The sequence below is a fragment of the Nerophis lumbriciformis genome, linkage group LG22 (genome assembly GCF_033978685.3).
Source record: "Nerophis lumbriciformis linkage group LG22, RoL_Nlum_v2.1, whole genome shotgun sequence".
Lineage (NCBI taxonomy): Eukaryota > Metazoa > Chordata > Actinopteri > Syngnathiformes > Syngnathidae > Nerophis > Nerophis lumbriciformis.
In genome coordinates this window covers 38,784,674-38,804,314 of record NC_084569.2, presented here as the reverse complement: position 1 = coordinate 38,804,314, position 19,641 = coordinate 38,784,674, and the positions used below count along the sequence as shown (strand labels likewise).

Here is a 19,641-nt window from a genome sequence, read left to right as displayed (position 1 = left end):
GTCCATAAAATCCGCTACACCTCCCTGATACCGAAGTACATGTCAAACTACTTCGCCATAACCACAACACCAGGGGGAGCTCCACTAACCACGTTAAACCCAGATTCCGATCTAACAAAGGTCTAAACTCATTCTCCTTCTGACTGAAGTGTTGATATCAACCAAACCCTCCTCATCCCACCCCCCGGATTGTAAATAATGTAAATAATTCAATGTATATACTCTGATGATGAACTTGTGTGATGACTGTATTATGATGATAGTATATAATTTGTACCATGAATTGATTTACGTGGACCCCGACTTAAACAAGTTGAAAAACGTATTGGGGTGTTACCATTTAGTGGTCAATTGTACGGAATATGTACCGTATTTTCCGCACCATAAGCCGCCCTGGGTTATAAGCCGCGCCTTCAATGAACGGCATATTTCAAAACTTTGTCCACCTATAAGCCGCCCCGTGTTATAAGCCGCATCTAACTGCGCTAAAGGAATGTCAAAAAAACAGTCAGATAGGTCAGTCAAACTTTAATAATATATTAAAAACCAGCGTTCTAACAACTCTGTTCACTCCCAAAATGTACGGTAATGTGCAAATGTGCAATCACAAACATAGTCAAATTCAAAATAGTGCAGAGCAATAACATCAATAACTTAATGTTGCTCGAACGTTAATGTCACAACACACAAAATAAACATAACGCTCACTTTCTGAAGTTATTCTTCATTCATAAATCTCTCGAATTCTTCTCCTTCGGTGTCCGAATTAAAAAGTTGGGCGAATACGGGATCCAAAATGGCCGGCTCCGTCTCGTCGAAGTCATTGCCTTCCGGAAAGCTCGGACCACAGTTGTGACCGAAATATCCGCCCAGGCATTTACGATCCACTGGCAGATGTTAGCGTATGTCGTCCGGCGCTGTCTCCCTGTCTTAGTGAAGGTGTGTTCGCCTTCGGTCATCCATTGTTCCCACGCCGTTCGCAGTCGTGCTTTAAATGCCCTTTTGACACCAATATCGAGCGGTTGGAGTTCTTTGGTTAATCCACCCGGAATGACGGCGAGTGTTGTATTTGTGTGCTTCACTTGTTTTTTGACACCATCTGTGATGTGGGCGCGCATGGAGTCGTATATAAACATGGAACACACAAAGGAAATGAAACGTAATACCCGCGCGCTTCTTCTTCTACGGGGGCGGGTGGTTGCTTACCGTAGAAGAAGAAGCGCTTCCTCTTCTACGGGGGCGGGTGCTTACCTTGGCAGTTGCTTACCATAGAAGAAGAAGCGCTTCCTCTTCTACGGGGAAAAAAGATGGCGGCTGTTTACCGTAGTTGCGAGACCGAACCTTTATGAAAATAAATATTTATATTAATCCATATATAAGGCGCACCGGGTTATAAGCCGCACTGTCAGCTTTTGTGAAAATTTGTGGTTTTTAAGTGCGGCTTATAGTGAGGAAAATACGGTACTGTACTGTGCAATCTACTAATAAAAGTTTCAATCAATCAATCGCCGTCTCCTTATATTTCTTTCTTTCTTTCTTACTTTTAGTTTATTTGGAACATGAACACACTTACAGTATAATACATCACACAATTTCATATCATTTCACTTTACTTCATGTCCAAAAAGGAGTAGGAAGAAGCAAAGCTTATTTATTCCTACCCCTTTCCCACTTCAGAATGTTTACAAATATATAGAATCATTTACTGACCTTTTTATATAATAAAATAACATCTGTGAATTAGTATACACAACAGTTTTGTAATATGTAATTAATTAATTCAGTCATTATTAACATACTGAGATGAAGAATATCATACTTTCAATCAGGTTGAAAGTATTTCTCATAATTCTTCTTCTTTGTACTTTGTAAGCACTATTATTTTGAATAACCTCTTAAACTGGATCATATCAGTACAATGTTTAACTTCTTTACTTAATCCATTCCGTAATTTAATTCCACATACTGATATGCTAAAGGTTCTAAGTGTTGTACGTGCATACAAACGTTTTAAATTATTTTTTCCTCTAAGGTTATATTTCTCCTCTTTAGTTGAGAGGAATTGTTGTACATTCTTTGGTAGCAGGTTATAGTTTGCTTTGTACATCATTTTAGCTGTTTGCAATTTTACCATATCAACGATCTTTAATATGTTTGACTCAATAAATAAAGGGTTTGTATGTTCTCTATATCTAACATTATGGATTATTCTAAGTCATACCTGCCAACCTTGAGACCTCCGATTTCGGGAGGTGGGGGGTGGGGGCGGGGGCGTGGTTGGGGGCGTGGTTAAGATATATATATATGTATATATATATATGTATATATATATAAGAAATACTTGACTTTCAGTGAATTCTAGCTATATATATATATATATATATATATATATATATATATATATATATATATATAAATAAAATAAATACTTGAATTTCAGTGTTCATTTACAAACTACAACTCACAAACACTTTAGAGTTAGGCTCCACCATCAGAATGTGTACTTTAACTTATAAAGATCACATGGATATTATTCAGTGAGTTGATTCACCAAAACTAACCTGTTATACAGGAGGAAAAAGCACACAGGACGTTTCAATTGTTCACAGACTGGTCGCGCTCATCAGAATGACAAGCCACTTCCGGTCTGCAGGCGATCGCATTCAATTGGGAAGAAACGCCCTACTGCCCCCTACTGACCAATGTGAATACTGATAAATGTGTAATGACAGCTCCAAAAACGAATTCAAACCACAAAATAAAATAAATAAATCAACACAAAAATGTCACATATGCATGTACAGTAGATGGCAGTATTGTCCTGTTTAAAAGTGTCACAACATTGCTGTTTACGGCAGACGAACTGCTTTACGGTAGACACTGTTGTTGTGTGTTGTCAACACGTCACTCAGGTCCGCCTGAATTTCGGGAGTTTTTCGGGAGAAAATTTGTCCCGGGAGGTTTTCGGGAGAGGCGCTGAATTTCGGGAGTCTCCCGGAAAATCCGGGAGGGTTGGCAAGTATGTTCTAAGTGATCTTTTTTGTAACACGGTTAGCGAATGTAGCGCACATTTGTAGTTATGTCCCCATATTTCTACACAATAACTCAGATATGGTAACACTAGCGAGCAGTAGAGAATATGAAGTGATCACCACTTCAAGATGGCGGCCAAATTTCTCGCGTCTACTTAATAAGATGTCTATGGTTACAGAAGTCACTCACATGTAACTCAGTATTTTTAGGAATACTTACTCAAGTAATAGTTTGAATCACTACTCACATTACTTTTAAGTAACGGTACTCTTACTTAAGTACAATTTCGGCGACTCGACCCATCTCTGGTTTGTTACTAAAAGTTAAGCATGTGGAAAACTAAATATACCTAAATATACCTCCCTGATACCGAAGTACATGTCAAACTACTTCCATAACGTAAATGACCGCCATAACCACAACACCAGGGGGAGCTCCACAAACCACGTTAAACCCAGATTCCGATCTAACAAAGGTCTTAACTCATTCTCTTTCTATGCCACATCAATATGGAATGCACTCCTAACAGGTGTAAAAGAAAGGGCATCTCTATCCTCCTTCAAAACCGCACTAAAAGAACACCTCCAGGCAACTTCAACCCTTGACTAACACCCTGACTTCCTCATCCCACCTCCCCGGATTGTAAATAACCAAATGTAAATAATCAAATGTATATACTTGTTCTTATGCATTCTGAACTCACTATGTTCTCTGCTCGCTGTACATATCCTACCAAGTCAGGCCTACACTGTTTCAATGTCCATTTCTCTGATGATATAAATGTTGATGACTGAAGTGCTGATATCAACCAAACCCTCCTCATCCCACCCCCCGGATTGTAAATAATTCAATGTATAAAGTCTGATGATTAACTTGTGTGATGACAGTATTATGATGATAGCATATATTTGTACTAGAGATGATATTATCGGCTTTAAAATGTAATATTGGAAATTATCGGTATCGGTTTATTTATTATCGGTATCGTTTTTTTTTTTGGTTTTTGTTTAATTAAATCAACATAAAAAACACAAGATACACTTACAATTAGTGCTCCAACCCAAAAAACCTCCCTCCCCCATTCACACTCATTCACACAAAAGGGTTGTTTCTTTCTGTTATTAATATTGTGGTTCCTACATTATATATCAATATATATCAATACAGTCTGCAAGGGATACAGTCCGTAAGCACACATGATTGGTCCACTAATAGTACTAACCTTTAACAGTTAATTTGACTCATTTTCATTAATTACTAGTTTCTATGTAACTGTTTTTATATTGTTTTACTTTCTTTTTTATTCAACAAAATGTTTTTAATTTATTTATCTTATTTTATTTTTTTAAAAGGACCTTATCTTCACCATACCTGGTTGTCCAAATTATGCATAATAATGTGTTAATTCCACGACTGTATATACCGGTATCGGTTGATATCGGTATCGGTAATTAAGAGTTAGACAATATCGGAATATCAGCAAAAAAGTCATTATCGGACATCCCTAATTTGTACCATGCCAAGTGTAAAAACTTATTGGGGTGTTACCATTTAGTGGTCAATTGTACGGAATATGTACTGTACTGTGCAATCTACTAATAAAAGTTTCAATCAATCACCACTTCAAGATGGCGGCCAAATTTCTCGCGTCAACTTAATAAGATGTCTACGGTTGCAGAAGTCACTCACCTGTCACTTAGTGTTTTACTCAGGAATACTTAGTCAAGTAATAGTTTGAATTGCTACTCACATTACTTTTAAGTTACGGTACTCTTACTTAAGTACAACTTTGATGACTCGACCCATCTCTGGTTTGTTACTAAAAGCTAGTGATGGGTCCGGCAACACCGATGCATCGGCGCATGCGTCGAGCTCATAGAACAAAACCCTGTGTCGGTGCGCGTACCGCTTTTAGAAAGTCACGTGACCGATCATGAGCTGTTTTGGTCACGTGACCGATACGCCAACTGTGTCGCACTGACGCCTCCTCTGTGCCCTGTGAGCGGCTCTTTTCTACAGCCGGAGAAATAATAACTAAGAAGAGAAATCGTCTAAAATGTAATACGTCGGAAAAACTTTTTATTTTTATTTTTATAAAAATGTGTAAAAAAATAAAATTAAAAAAATTCCCAGTCCACAATCATCCACAACATGTTCTCTTAGATTTCCATGTTATGATACATGTTCACATTATTTATTGACTGTATCTAAAAAAGATACAAATATATTTTTATTTAAATGAAGATATGAAATAATCCTAAATGAAATACAATGACTTGGTTTATATTATTGTATATACTAGGGCAGGGGTCACCAACGCGGTGCCCGCGGTCACCAGGTAGCCCGTAAGGACCAGATCAGTGTTCTAAAAATAGCTCAAAGAGCAGCACTTACCAGTGAGCTGCCTCTATTTTTTAAATTTTATTTATTTACCAGCAAGCTGGTCTCGCTTTGCTCGACATTTTTAATTCTAAAAGAGACAAAACTCAAATAGAATTTGAAAATCCAAGAAAATATTTTAAAGACTTGGTCTTCACTTGGAATAAGCGGTAGAAAATGAATGGATGGATGGGTCTTCACTTGTTTAAATAAATTCATTTATTTTTTACTTTGCTTCTTATTACTTTTAGAAATACAATTTTAGAGAAAAAATACAACCTTAAAAATGATTTTAGGATTTTTAAACAAATATACCTTTTTACCTTTTAAATTTCTTCCTCTTCTTTCCTGACAATTTAAATCAATGTTCAAGTAATTTTTTTTTTTTTTTATTGTAAAGAATAATAAATATTTTAGCTTCTGGTTTTTCGACGAAGAATATTTGTGAAATATTTCTTCAAACTTACTATGATTAAAATTCAAAAAAATTATTCTGGCAAATCTAGAAAATCTGTAGAATCAAATTTAAATCTTATTTCAAAGTATTTTGAATTTCTTTTAAAATTTTTGTTCTGGAAAATCTAGAAGAAATACTGATTTGTCTTTGTTAGAAATATAGCTTGGTCCAATTTGTTAAATATTCTAACAAAGTGCAGATTGGATTTTAACCAATTTAAAACATGTCATCAAAATTCTAAAATGTATCTTAATCAGGAAAAATGACTAATGATGCTCCATAAATTCTTTTTTTAATTTTTTCAAAAAGATTCAAATTAGCTAGTTTTTCTCTTCTTTTTGTCGGTTGAATTTTGAAATTTAAAGAGTCGAAATTGAAGATAAACTATGTTTCAAAATTTTATTTTAATTTTTTTCGTGTTTTCCCCTCTTTTAAACCGTTCAATTAAGTGGTTTTTTTCATCATTTATTCTCTACAAAAAACCTTCCGTAAAAGGAAAAAAAAAATGTACGACGGAATGACAGACAGAAATACCCATTTTTTTATATATATAAATTTATTTATTTAGCTATTCTTGTTTAAATCACACTTACGTGTAACTTACAAATGACAATATATTTATTTATTTAAGTGTGTATCAAACTGGTAGCCCTTCGCATTAATCAGTACCCAAGAAGTCGTTTTTGGTTTCAAAAAGGTTGGTGACCCCTGTACTAGGGCATCAAATCAGTGTCAGTTGAGTCGGTCCATAGGTTGCCTGTAGGGATCTTTAATGTCCAGCAGATGTCAGTATTTAGTGACACAGTATCGACACAGTATCAATACAGTTTTGCAATGTGTCGAAACGCTTCATGACGCCTCATGATGGTTGACGACTTTCTGATGCGGTTGCGGATGAAATAATTGCCTATCTGCGCATCTCTACCGGTTCCTCATCACCACTTCAAGATGGCGGCCAAATTTCTCGCGTCTACTTAATAAGATGCCTACGGTTGCAGAAGTCACTCACCTGTTACTCAGTATTTTTAGGAATACTTACTCAAGTAATAGTTTGAATTACTACTCACATTACTTTTAAGTTACGGTACTCTTACTTAAGTACAACTTTGACGACTCGACCCATCTCTGGTTTGTTACTAAAAGTTAAGCATGTGGGAAACTAAATAGTTACAAGTAATGTGTCCGTATGAACTGCTTGTTGTGACATAAACAAACTAAGATACAATAGCATCTTTTGTGTAGCATCACGGTCGATCGATGATGCGAAGCTCCACTGTACTGTGCAATCTACTAATAAAAGTTTCAATCAATCAATCGCCGGTTCCTAGAGATGCGCGGTTTGCGGGCACAACCGCGGAGTCCGCGGATGAAATAAAAAAAAATTTGATTTTATCCACGGGTCGGGTCGGGTCGGGTGGTTGAAATAAAAAAAATTTAGATTTTAAATAGATTCAGGCGGGTGGCAGTTAAACCAATTCAGAAATATATATACATAGTTAAATGTTGTTACCCACATACGAAAAACGAGCAGGCACCTGCAGCATATGCCACAACAGAAGAAAAAGATGGACACTTTTACGGAGCGGAGAAGGGACGCCTCGCCGGGGTCCGGGACTGAGGCCCCTTCCCCCGAGAGGGCCCCACCGGGAGCCGTAGCTGAGGCAATCCACGAGAAAGGCCCGACGCACGTCCAGGGTCACCACCGCGCCCACCGCACCGACACCCCGCCTCGTCCGCCTTCGCCGCGGCCGGCGTCACGCGCAGCAGGTAAGCAGCTTACCTGCCCGCCACCCCCGTGGCCGGGGGCTCGTAACAGGGGTCACTCCGCGCGCTCCGCCTGCGCAGCTTACCTGCCCGCCACCCCTGTTGCCGGGGGCGCGTAACAGGGGTCACTCCGCGCGCAGTGCGCTCACGAAAGGGGTGGGGCTCACCCTGGTTGATATAGACAGCAGCTAGGACGGTGGCCATGGAAGTCGGAACCCGCTAAGGAGTGTGTAACAACCCACCTGCCGAATCAACTAGCCCTGAAAATGGATGGCGCTGGAGCGTCGGGCCCATATACCCGGCCGTCGCCGGCAGCGAGATGCGCTTGGAGGTGCGCTCAGCGCGGCTCCCATATGATTGCGCACTGGTGTGCGTCTGGGTCGTGACAGCGTGGCACGCGAATGTCTGTGCTGCATTGGATCAGTCTCCTTTCTTTAACAGGCAAAAGCTTTATAACCTCACTAATGCCTTGAATCGTCTATATTAGATATATAACAACGGGCGGATGCGGATCTGATCAAATGTTAGATCGGGTGGATTGCGGATGGTTGACGACTTTCTAATGCGGTTGCGGATTAAATAATTGCCTATCCACGCATCTCTACCGGTTCCTCATCACCACTTCAAGATGGCGCTGGAGCGTCGGGCCCATATACCCGGCCGTCGCCGGCAGCGAGACGCGCTTGGAGGTGCGCTCAGCGCGGCTCCCATATGATTGCGCACTGGTGTGCGTCTGGGTCGTGACAGCGTGGCACGCGAATGTCTGTGCTGCATTGGATCAGTCTCCTTTCTTTAACAGGCAAAAGCTTTATAACCTCACTAATGCCTTGAATCGTCTATATTAGATATATAACAACGGGCGGATGCGGTTCTGATCAAATGTTAGATCGGGTGGATTGCGGATGGTTGACGACTTTCTAATGCGGTTGCGGATGAAATAATTGCCTATCCGCGCATCTCTACCGGTTCCTCATCACCACTTCAAGATGGCGGCCAAATTTCTCGCGTCTACTTAATAAGATGCCTACGGTTGCAGAAGTCACCCACCTGTTACTCAGTATTTTTAGGAATACTTACTCAAGTAATAGTTTGAATTACTACTCACATTACTTTTAAGTTACGGTACTCTTACTTAAGTACAACTTTGACGACTGGACCCATTTCTGGTTTGTTACTAAAAGTTAAGCATGTGGGAAACTAAATAGTTACGAGTAATGTGTCCGTATGAACTGCTTGTTGTGACATAAACAAACTAAGATACAATAGCATCTTTTGTGTAGCATCACGGTCGATCGATGATGCGAAGCTCCACTGTACTGTGCAATCTACTAATAAAAGTTTCAATCAATCAATCGCCGGTTCCTAGAGATGCGCGGTTTGCGGGCACAACCGCGGAGTCCGCGGATGAAATAAAAAAAAATTTGATTTTATCCACGGGTCGGGTCGGGTCGGGTGGTTGAAATAAAAAAAATTTAGATTTTAAATAGATTCAGGCGGGTGGCAGTTAAACCAATTCAGAAATATATATACATAGTTAAATGTTGTTACCCACATACGAAAAACGAGCAGGCACCTGCAGCATATGCCACAACAGAAGAAAGAAAAAAAAAGAGATGGACACTTTTACGGAGCGGAGAAGGGACGCCTCGCCGGGGTCCGGGACCGAGGCCCCTTCCCCCGAGAGGGCCCCACCGGGAGCCGTAGCTGAGGCGATCCACGAGAAAGGCCCGACGCACGTCCAGGGTCACCACCGCGCCCACCGCACCGACACCCCGCCTCGTCCGCCTTCGCCGCGGCCGGCGTCACGCGCAGCAGGTAAGCAGCTTACCTGCCCGCCACCCCCGTGGCCGGGGGCTCGTAACAGGGGTCACTCCGCGCGCTCCCCCCGCGCAGCTTACCTGCCCGCCACCCCTGTTGCCGGGGGCGCGTAACAGGGGTCACTCCGCGCGCAGTGCGCTCACGAAAGGGGTGAGGCTCACCGTGGTTGATATAGACAGCAGCTAGGACGGTGGCCATGGACGTCGGAACCCGCTAAGGAGTGTGTAACAACCCACCTGCCGAATCAACTAGCCCTGAAAATGGATGGCGCTGGAGCGTCGGGCCCATATACCCGGCCGTCACCGGCAGCGAGACGCGCTTGGAGGTGCGCTCAGCGCGGCTCCCATATGATTGCGCACTGGTGTGCGTCTGGGTCGTGACAGCGTGGCACGCGAATGTCTGTGCTGCATTGGATCAGTCTCCTTTCTTTAACAGGCAAAAGCTTTATAACCTCACTAATGCCTTGCATCGTCTATATTAGATATATAACAACGTGCGGGTGCGGGCGGATGCGGTTCTGATCAAATGTTAGATCGGGTGGATTGCGGATGGTTGACGACTTTCTGATGCGGTTGCGGATGAAATAATTGCCTATCCGCGCATCTCTACCGGTTCCTCATTACCACTTCAAGATGGCGGCCAAATTTCTCGCGTCTACTTAATAAGATGCCTACGGTTGCAGAAGTCACTCACCTGTTACTCAGTATTTTTAGGAATACTTACTCAAGTAATAGTTTGAATTACTACTCACATTACTTTTAAGTTACGGTACTCTTACTTAAGTACAACTTTGACGACTGGACCCATCTCTGGTTTGTTACTAAAAGTTAAGCATGTGGGAAACTAAATATTTGCGTGTAATGTGTCCGTACGAACTGTTTTGTTGTGACATAAACTAACTAAGATACAATAGTAGTTTAAATACTCACAATAAATGGAGAAAGGAGTCATCTCTGGCCATGTATATCTTTTAAATTGAACCGTCGTGCAGCCTTGTCGTGCTCTGCGTGTCCGGTGAGTTCGTGTGTCGGTGCCACGGCGCCATCTTGTGGCAGTCACGGTCGATCGATGATGCGAAGCTCCATTGAGTTGGTCTGCTCTGCTGATAGCAGTCGGCTCTCCGTGGCCACAACACAGACTCCAAGATGGCGTCGTCGTCATCGTTGCGTGTTTACAGTAGAATTCTCAAAGAACTGCGCTCCATACAAGGACACCATTACAAGCAGTCCCTGGCCTGCACTTATGTCAAGGAGCAGTTTCGTAAAAATAAGGTAATTGTGTCCTCTTTCGTGCCTTTCTGTTTCTGCTAGCCACATTAGCTCAACAGTACTGTGGGTGTAGCTAACGTGTTTATATACAATATACATGTGTGTGAAATTCCGTAATAATCTCTAAAATGTATGTTAGGGCCCACCATGACGTAAACGGGTTGTTATTTTACAAAGCATGTGACTTTGCGACGCGAAGGGCATGCTAGCGGCTAAGCTAACATGGCAGCGTGAGACACTTCCGGGACACTTCATTGGGTACACCTATATAGTTATTAGGGGTGTGGGGAAAAAATCGATTCGAATTCAAATCGCCATTCTCACGTTGTACGATTCAGTATCGATTCTCATTTTTCAAAAATCGATTTCCTTTTTTTTTTTTTTTTTTTTTTTTTTTTTTTTAATTAATCCAACAAAACAATACACAGCAATACCATACCAATGCAATCCAGCATTCAGAACTGCAATAAACAGAGCAATTGAGAGGAGACACAAACACGACACAGAACAATCCAAAAGTAGTGAAACCATACTTGCCAACCCTCCCGGATTTTCCAGGAGACTCCCGAAATTCAGCGCCTCTCCCGAAAACCTCCCGGGACAAATTTTCTCCCGAAATTCAGGCTAACCCACAACATAAACAGCATACCTGCCCAATAACGTTATAACTGTAGAATGATGGAGGGCGAGTTCTTGGTTTCTTATGTGGGTTTATTGTTAGGCAGTTTCATTAACGTCCTCCCAGCGCGGCAACAACACACAACAACAGCAGTCACTTTTTTGTATACCGTAAAGCAGTTCGTCTGCCGTAAACAGCAATGTTGTGACACTCTTAAACAGGACAATACTGCCATCTAGTGCATTTGATGAAAGCACTTTTGTGCGTGCCACACAGCAATGCATCATCAGAGAGGGTGTTCAGCATGGTTAGAAAAATAGTGGCAGAGAATAGAACAAGGATGGACAATTCAACCCTTAACTCAACAATGAGTAGATGAGTGTTATGTGTGTGTATATGTGTAAATAAATGAACACTGAAATTCAAGTATTTATTTTATATATATATATATATATATATATATATATATATATATACATAATAAAATAAATATATATATATAATGAAATACATATATATATATATATATATATATATATATATATATATATATATATGTCTTAATAAGGTTATCCAAAAAATAGTGCTCGATACCGTAGTAGAGCGCAATATATGTATGTGTGGGAAAAAAAATCACAAGACTATTTCATCTCTACAGGCCTGTTTCATGAGGGGGGGTACCCTCAATCGATTGAGGGTACATATATATATATATATATATAATATATATATATATATATATAATCTATGAAATACTTGACTTGGTGAATTCTAGCTGTAAATATACTCCTCCCCTTTTAGCCACGCCCCCGTCCCACCCCGACCACGCCCACCCCCACCTCCCGAAATCGGAGGTCTCAAGGTTGGCAAGTATGAGTGAAACAAAATTAATATTATCAACAACAGTATCAATATTAGTAACAATTTCAACATAGCAGTGATTAAAAATCCCTCATTGACATTTTCATTAGACATTTATATAAAAAAGAACAATAGTGTCACAGTGGCTTACACTTGCATCGCATCTCATAAGCTTGACAACACACTGTGTCCAATATTTTCACAAAGATAAAATAAGTCATATTTTTGGTTCATTTAATAGTACATTATTGCAATCAGTTGATAAAACATTGTCCTTTACGATTATAAAAGCTTTTTACAAAAATCTACTACTCTGCTTGCATGTCAGCAGACTGGGGTAGATCCCGCTGAAATCCTATGTATTGAATGAATAGAGAATCCTTTTGAATCAGGAAAACATCGTTTTTGAATCGAGAATCGCGTTGAATCGAGAAAAAAAATCGATTTTGAATCGAATCGTGACCCCAAGAATCGATATTGAATTGAATCGCAGCCCTAATAGTTATTTTACACTGGCAATATAAATGAAGTCTAGTTTTTATAAGAGAGATTTATCCAAACGTGCATCATTTTGAGCTAGGTAGTGAAAGGGATGACCTTTCAGATACATTTTGATCGTTCCCAGAAGCCCCTCGCCCTTACAATTGCCAACATGGATTTCCTACCTAGTCCCTTTTATGTTGTTTTGGGGGTTGATCAGACTGGGACAGACCCTAAAGCAGTGGTTCTTAACCTTGTTGGAGGTACCGAACCCCACCAGTTTCATATGCGCATTCACCCAACCTTTCTTTAGTGAAAAATAAAATGTTTTTTGTTTTTTTTCAAATTCAAGACAAAGTTATATGTTTTTGGTAACACTTTAGTATGGGGAACATATTCTAAGTAACAAAGACTTAATTTAGAGTTATTTGGTTAGGGTTAGGGCCAGGGTTAGAGGGTTAGGGTTATAATAAGGCCATGCCGAATAAGGCATTAATAAGAACTTAATAATGACTAGTTAAGAGCCAATATGTTACTAATTTGCATGTTAATAAGCAACTAATTAATGGTGAATATGTTCCCCATACTAAAGTGTTAACATGTTTTATTACTGGTGCACAAAATGAAGCATGCATGAACATCACCTTGTTCAAAGAACAAAACCAACACAGTGCATAAACTCACAACAAATTACACACCTGCAAATCAGTCTGACTTCTGCTGTTGTCGTATCCGTAATACGCCGATAGGGAGAAGTTGTTATTTACACGATGAGTCGGGTGTGTCTTGACCTCCGCTGAACCCGGCTCACCGAACCCCTAGGGTTCCATCGAACCCAGGTTAAGAACCACTGCTCTAACCACTGTCATTTCTCATTCTATTATTTGTTAAAATTATTGATCTACTTGTTCATTTACTGTTAATATCTTCTTACTTTCAGTTTTGCCATGTTTCATTTAAATTGTAATAATCACTTATTATTCTGTTGTTTGGATACTTTACACAAGTTTTGGGTGATACTACACGTTTGGGTGTGGAATACCAAGTAGATCAGTGTGTCATGCATTAGTCATACTTTAAGTCATCTTGTGTGTTGGGGTGTAGTTCCTGAATTTATAAACAAAAACAAGATTTTGTGATTTAAAAAAATATAGATGTAATCAGTGTGGTATTGACTGTATACGGCTCTTGGTATCGTTACCGTCGATATTTGTATAGATCCACCCATTCGTTTACATCCAGGAGCGCTAGCATGTTGTTAGCAGTTAGCTATCGTACTCTCCTATGGTGTGTAGTGAAGCTCGTTTCGCTATTCCTCATCCCGCAGGGATGATACTTGTACGAAACCTAGTGAATTTGTTGCCATAGAGTCGAGGATTAGGAATTTACAAGTAGCTAAAACACTGTGGAGGGACGTTAGCCACTAGCTAGTTAGCGAGGACTCTGCAGTGCATTGCTTCACCCTTATTGTTAGTTTTAAAGCCACAAATATGTCCATTCTTCTTCCGACAATCCAATACAAAGTATAGTTACAGGATAATACATTGGTCATACAGTACCAGTGCTGGTACTGATACTTACATTTTTTTAAGATCACTGGATTCCATTTTTGATCTGACAAAAACACAGGTTGGTGGTGTAATAATATCAATTATATATTGAAATATTTTTCTACTACTGTCTCTTTTTTAAATACTTAGGTTTTTGCCCTTAATTTAAAGACCTCCTGTTTCCAGGAACATATTCCTAAGTTTGTAAACCCTAACGAAAATGACAAAAATGATAAATATAAAATAAAAAAATGTAGATCTAAACAATGTAGTATCGACCAAACAATGATATACTTGGTACGGTTACTTGTTGATATTTGTATCAATTCACACACCTTTGTTTACATGCTCTAGCTTGTGGTTAGCATATCTTCCGACAGTGTGTAATGTAGCATGTTTAGCTATTCCTCCTCCTCCTGGGATAATATTTGTAAGAAACGTACCGTATTTTCCGGACTATGATATAGCCGCATTTTTAGGGGGAAAACATTTTTCATATATTAGCTGCATATTTATATGTTGTGAAATGAGTTATTTACACAGAAATGTTTATTTACGTACCTTAATTGTTTACAAACGGCAGTAAAACGGGAGATTAAACAAAACGGAAGTCATCGTCATGGACCCACTAGCTGCGCAAGCTAGCTCTCCAATCAGCTAAACAGACTTAATAACTCCACGGTGACGTTTCGGTGAATTTACTGAGGAATTTGTGAAACTGAAACCATACAAAAAAATGCCATTGAAAGTTAATAATACTAACACAGACACTCGAACATGTTAGCATATTAGCTAATGACGCTAGTTTTCATTACATTACGATAGCATGTACAAATATGCATGAAAACACTCCTACAGACATCACACCGAGGACGGTTTAGTAAGTAAGAATTGTTTTAGTTATATTGTTAAACTTGCAAAGGTTGTTTGGAGCGATGAATGAAGAATCCATAGAAGTAGGACCGCTATGGATGGCTAAAAAAAACCGGAACGGTATTTCTACTTCTGGTTGAAACGACTAAATTGAAGGACACTGCAGCACCTGCAGTGAGTTAACTTGTCCAAAAGATGGCACCATAACACAAACAATAACACACCTTTTCAGTGTGTTATTGTTTGTGTGTTAGTGTTAGTTAATTTGCCGCCATGGAGGCAAGCATTGCTGACTTCAAAGAGACATTAGCCGCCAGCAGGAATGCTACATTTTGTTGAGGACGCGTTCGTTAGCTTGTCGCTGTCAATTTTTCGGGACACAATCCGAATGTGTTGTCAACATGCATTATCACAATATAACGACAGTATCAAAAGCACATTTTTATATCGCACAACAAAACATATTTAAAATCATGTGTGTGTGTGTATATATATATATATATATATATATATATATATATATATATATATATATATATATATATATATATACAGGTAAAAGCCAGTAAATTAGAATATTTTGAAAAACTTGATTTATTTCAGTAATTGCATTCAAAAGGTGTAACTTGTACATTATATTTATTCATTGCACACAGACTGATGCATTCAAATGTTTATTTCATTTAATTTTGATGATTTGAAGTGGCAACATATGAAAATCCAAAATTCCGTGTGTCACAAAATTAGAATATTGTGTAAGGCTAATACAAAAAAGGGATTTTTAGAAATGTTGGCCAACTGAAAAGTATGAAAATGAAAAATATGAGCATGTACAATACTCAATACTTGGTTGGAGCTCCTTTTGCCTCAATTACTGCGTTAATGCGGCGTGGCATGGAGTCGATGAGTTTCTGGCACTGCTCAGGTGTTATGAGAGCCCAGGTTGCTCTGATAGTGGCCTTCAACTCTTCTGCGTTTTTGGGTCTGGCATTCTGCATCTTCCTTTTCACAATACCCCACAGATTTTCTATGGGGCTAAGGTCAGGGGAGTTGGCGGGCCAATTTAGAACAGAAATACCATGGTCCGTAACCAGGCACGGGTAGATTTTGCGCTGTGTGCAGGCGCCAAGTCCTGTTGGAACTTGAAATCTCCATCTCCATAGAGCAGGTCAGCAGCAGGAAGCATGAAGTGCTCTAAAACTTGCTGGTAGACGGCTGCGTTGACCCTGGATCTCAGGAAACAGAGTGGACCGACACCAGCTGGACTGCTGCTGAGTGGTCCAAAGTCATGTTTTCTGACGAAAGCAAATTTTGCATTTCCTTTGGAAATCGAGGTCCCAGAGTCTGGAGGAAGACAGGAGAGGCACAGGATCCACGTTGCCTGAAGTCTAGTGTAAAGTTTCCACCATCAGTGATGATTTGGGGTGCCATGTCATCTGCTGGTGTTACTACACCTTTTGAATGCAATTACTGAAATAAATCAAGTTTTTCAAAATATTCTAATTTACTGGCTTTTACCTGTGTATATATATATATATATCATATGTATATGTGTGTGTGTATATATATATATATATATATATATATATATATATATATATATATATATATATATATATCATATGTATATGTGTATATATATATATATATATATCATATGTATGTGTATATATATATATATATATATATACATACATATATATATGTATATGTATATATATATATCATATGTATATGTGTGTGTATATATATATATATATACATATATACACATATACATATGATATATATATATATATATATACATATATATACATACATATATATATATACACACACGCATTTAAAATCATGTGTGTATATATATATATGTGTATATATATATATATATATATATACACACACACATTTAAAATCATGTGTATATATATGTATATATATATATATATATATATATATATAATGTGTATATATGTGTATATACTGTATGTATGTATATATATATATATATATATATATATATATATATATATATATATATATATATATATATATTAGGGCTGCAACAACTAATCAATTAAATCGATTAAAATCAATTATAAAATTAGTTGGCGATTAATTTAGTCATCGATTCGTTGGCACATAAATCTTTATAAACAGCAACATGTACAAACAGCTGAGAAACAATAATTAAAATAAGTATGGTGCCAGTATGCTGTTTTTTTTTTTCAATAAAATACTGGATAGGATAGAAATGTAGTTTGTCTCTTTTATCCGATTATTAATCAATTAATCGAAGTAATAATCGACAGATTAATAGATTATCAAATTAATCGTTAGTTGCAGCCCTAATATATATATATATATTAATAGAAGTAATAATCAACAGATTAATCGATTATCAAATTAATCGTTAGTTGCAGCCCTAATATATATATATATATATATATATATATATATATATATATATATATATATATATATATATATATTAATCGAAGTAATAATCGACAGATTAATCGATTATCAAATCAATCGTTAGTTGCAGCCCTAATATACATATATATATATATATATATATATATATATGTATATTAGGGCTGCAGCCCTACTATACATATATATATATATATATATGTATATATATATATATATATGTATATTAGGGCTGCAACTAACGATTAATTTGATAATCGATTAATCTGTCGATTTTTACTTTGAGTAATTGATTAATAATCGGATAAAAGAGACAAACTACATTTCTATCCTATCCAGTATTTTATTGAAAAAAACCAGTATACTGGCACCATACTTATTTTGATTATTGTTTCTCAGCTGTTTCTACATGTTGCTGTTCATAAATAAAGATTTATGCGCATAGCATAGATCCAACGAATCGATGACTAAATTAATCGCCAACTAATTTTATATTTTATTTTAATCGATTTAATTGATTAGTTGTTGCAGCCCTAATATATATATATTTTATAAATCCTTATTTGATGTCATTTCTTCTGTAAGCAAAGTGGCCCTGACTGTGGAGCATATAGGCTTAAAGCTTGCATTATTCATGCTGGAGAGAACAAGGTTGACCACGCTGGCTGAATGCATGTGCACTGATGCACAACAGCCAGCGGGAGGACTCCAGCCTGTCAGTGTGTGTTTGTCCCAGCCCTGCCAGGACCCCAGGACATGCTCACGTAAATGTGAGTCTCTATAGGGACTACATGGCCGTTGAGGCGGACGCAAGAAAATAATAATGTTGACTCAATGAATGCACGTTTGTGATCGTCACCACTGACGTTAATTAGCCATATCTCGTTGAGGAATGTTCACAATCAGTTCTGCTCCTGCACAGGTGACAGGAGAGAGGTACTGCCGCGCCCAGCAGGAGGCGCTGCACGCCTCGCAAACCTACCTGTGTCTGCTGGCGTCCACCAGGAACCACCAGGCCCTGCACGAACTTTACCACGGCAAGGGAGAGCGCAGCCCCCGGGAGGTGGCCGGCCTGGTGGGGCTCAGGTTGCCCACTCAGCCCGGAGGCAAAGGCTGGGAGAAGTGAGCCACGGCGGGGGGGGAAACAGGGACAAAAAGGCAGTGGACTGGACCTGCTAAGCTGCGGGAAGAAATACAGTATGTTCAACTGTTCCACTTCTCTATTAAACTATGAATAATGTTCTGTTTTCATTATTAACCAAATGGAAACACTAGCTTGTTTGATTGTTGAATAATCTTACCTAGCTTCAAACATTGATAACAATGTGAAGAAAAACACTTTCTTTAGTTATTTTTATTTGAATAAGACAATACATGCAGGACAACTTGTAAATGCTGGATTTTCTTTCAACCACTGTGCCGCAGCACACTAGTGTGACTGACTTTTTCATTTGACTACCGTATTTTTCAGAGTATAAGTCGCACCGGCCGAAAATGCATAATAAAGAAGGAAAAAAACATGTATAAGTCGCATTTTTGGGGGGAAATTTATCTGATAAAAGCCAACAGCAAGAATAGACATTTGAAAGGCAATTTAAAATAAATAAAGAATAGTGAACAACAGGCTGAATAAGTGTACGTTATATGCACAGGTGGGTAGAATAGCCAGAAATTGTACCGTATTTTCCGCACTATTAGCCGCACCTAAAAACCACAAATTTACTCAAAAGCTGACAGTGCGGCTTTTAACCCGGTGCGCTTTATATATGGATTAATATTAAGATTCATTTTCATAAAGTTTAGGTCTCGCAACTACGGTAAACAGCCGCCATCTTTTTTCCCCGTAGAAGAGGAAGTGCTTCTTCTTCTACGCAAGCAACCGCCAAGGTAAGCACCCGCCCCCATAGAACAGGAAGCGCTTCTTCTTCTACTGTAAGCAACCACCCGCCCGCGTAGAAGAAGAAGAAGAAGCGCGCGGACATTACGTTTCATTTCCTTTGTGTGTTTACATCTGTAAAGACCACAAAATGGCTCCTACTAAGCGACAGGTTTCCGGTTCATGAAAAGACACAATCTCTCCATCCGCACACGGACTACTATTTC

At 38.7% G+C, this 19,641-nt stretch overlaps 2 protein-coding genes across 2 annotated transcripts in view; one reads left to right on the top strand and one right to left on the bottom strand.

The window, feature by feature from the left end:
• The window catches only part of grin2ba (glutamate receptor, ionotropic, N-methyl D-aspartate 2B, genome duplicate a), a 431,694-nt gene extending 421,124 nt beyond the window's left edge, over positions 1–10,570 (bottom strand). Inside the window, exon 1 of the mRNA XM_061973840.2 lies at positions 10,381–10,570. The gene's annotated coding sequence lies outside the window, so the exon portion shown is untranslated. The remainder of the gene's footprint in view (positions 1–10,380) is intronic.
• fmc1 (formation of mitochondrial complex V assembly factor 1 homolog) lies at positions 10,519–19,065 on the top strand. The gene is made up of 2 exons (XM_061973846.2): positions 10,519–10,722; positions 18,461–19,065. Exons 1-2 carry the CDS (start codon positions 10,597–10,599, stop codon positions 18,662–18,664), a joined length of 330 nt encoding a protein of 109 aa, XP_061829830.1. The 5' UTR covers positions 10,519–10,596; the 3' UTR covers positions 18,665–19,065.
• The last annotated feature ends 576 nt before the right edge of the window (positions 19,066–19,641 follow it).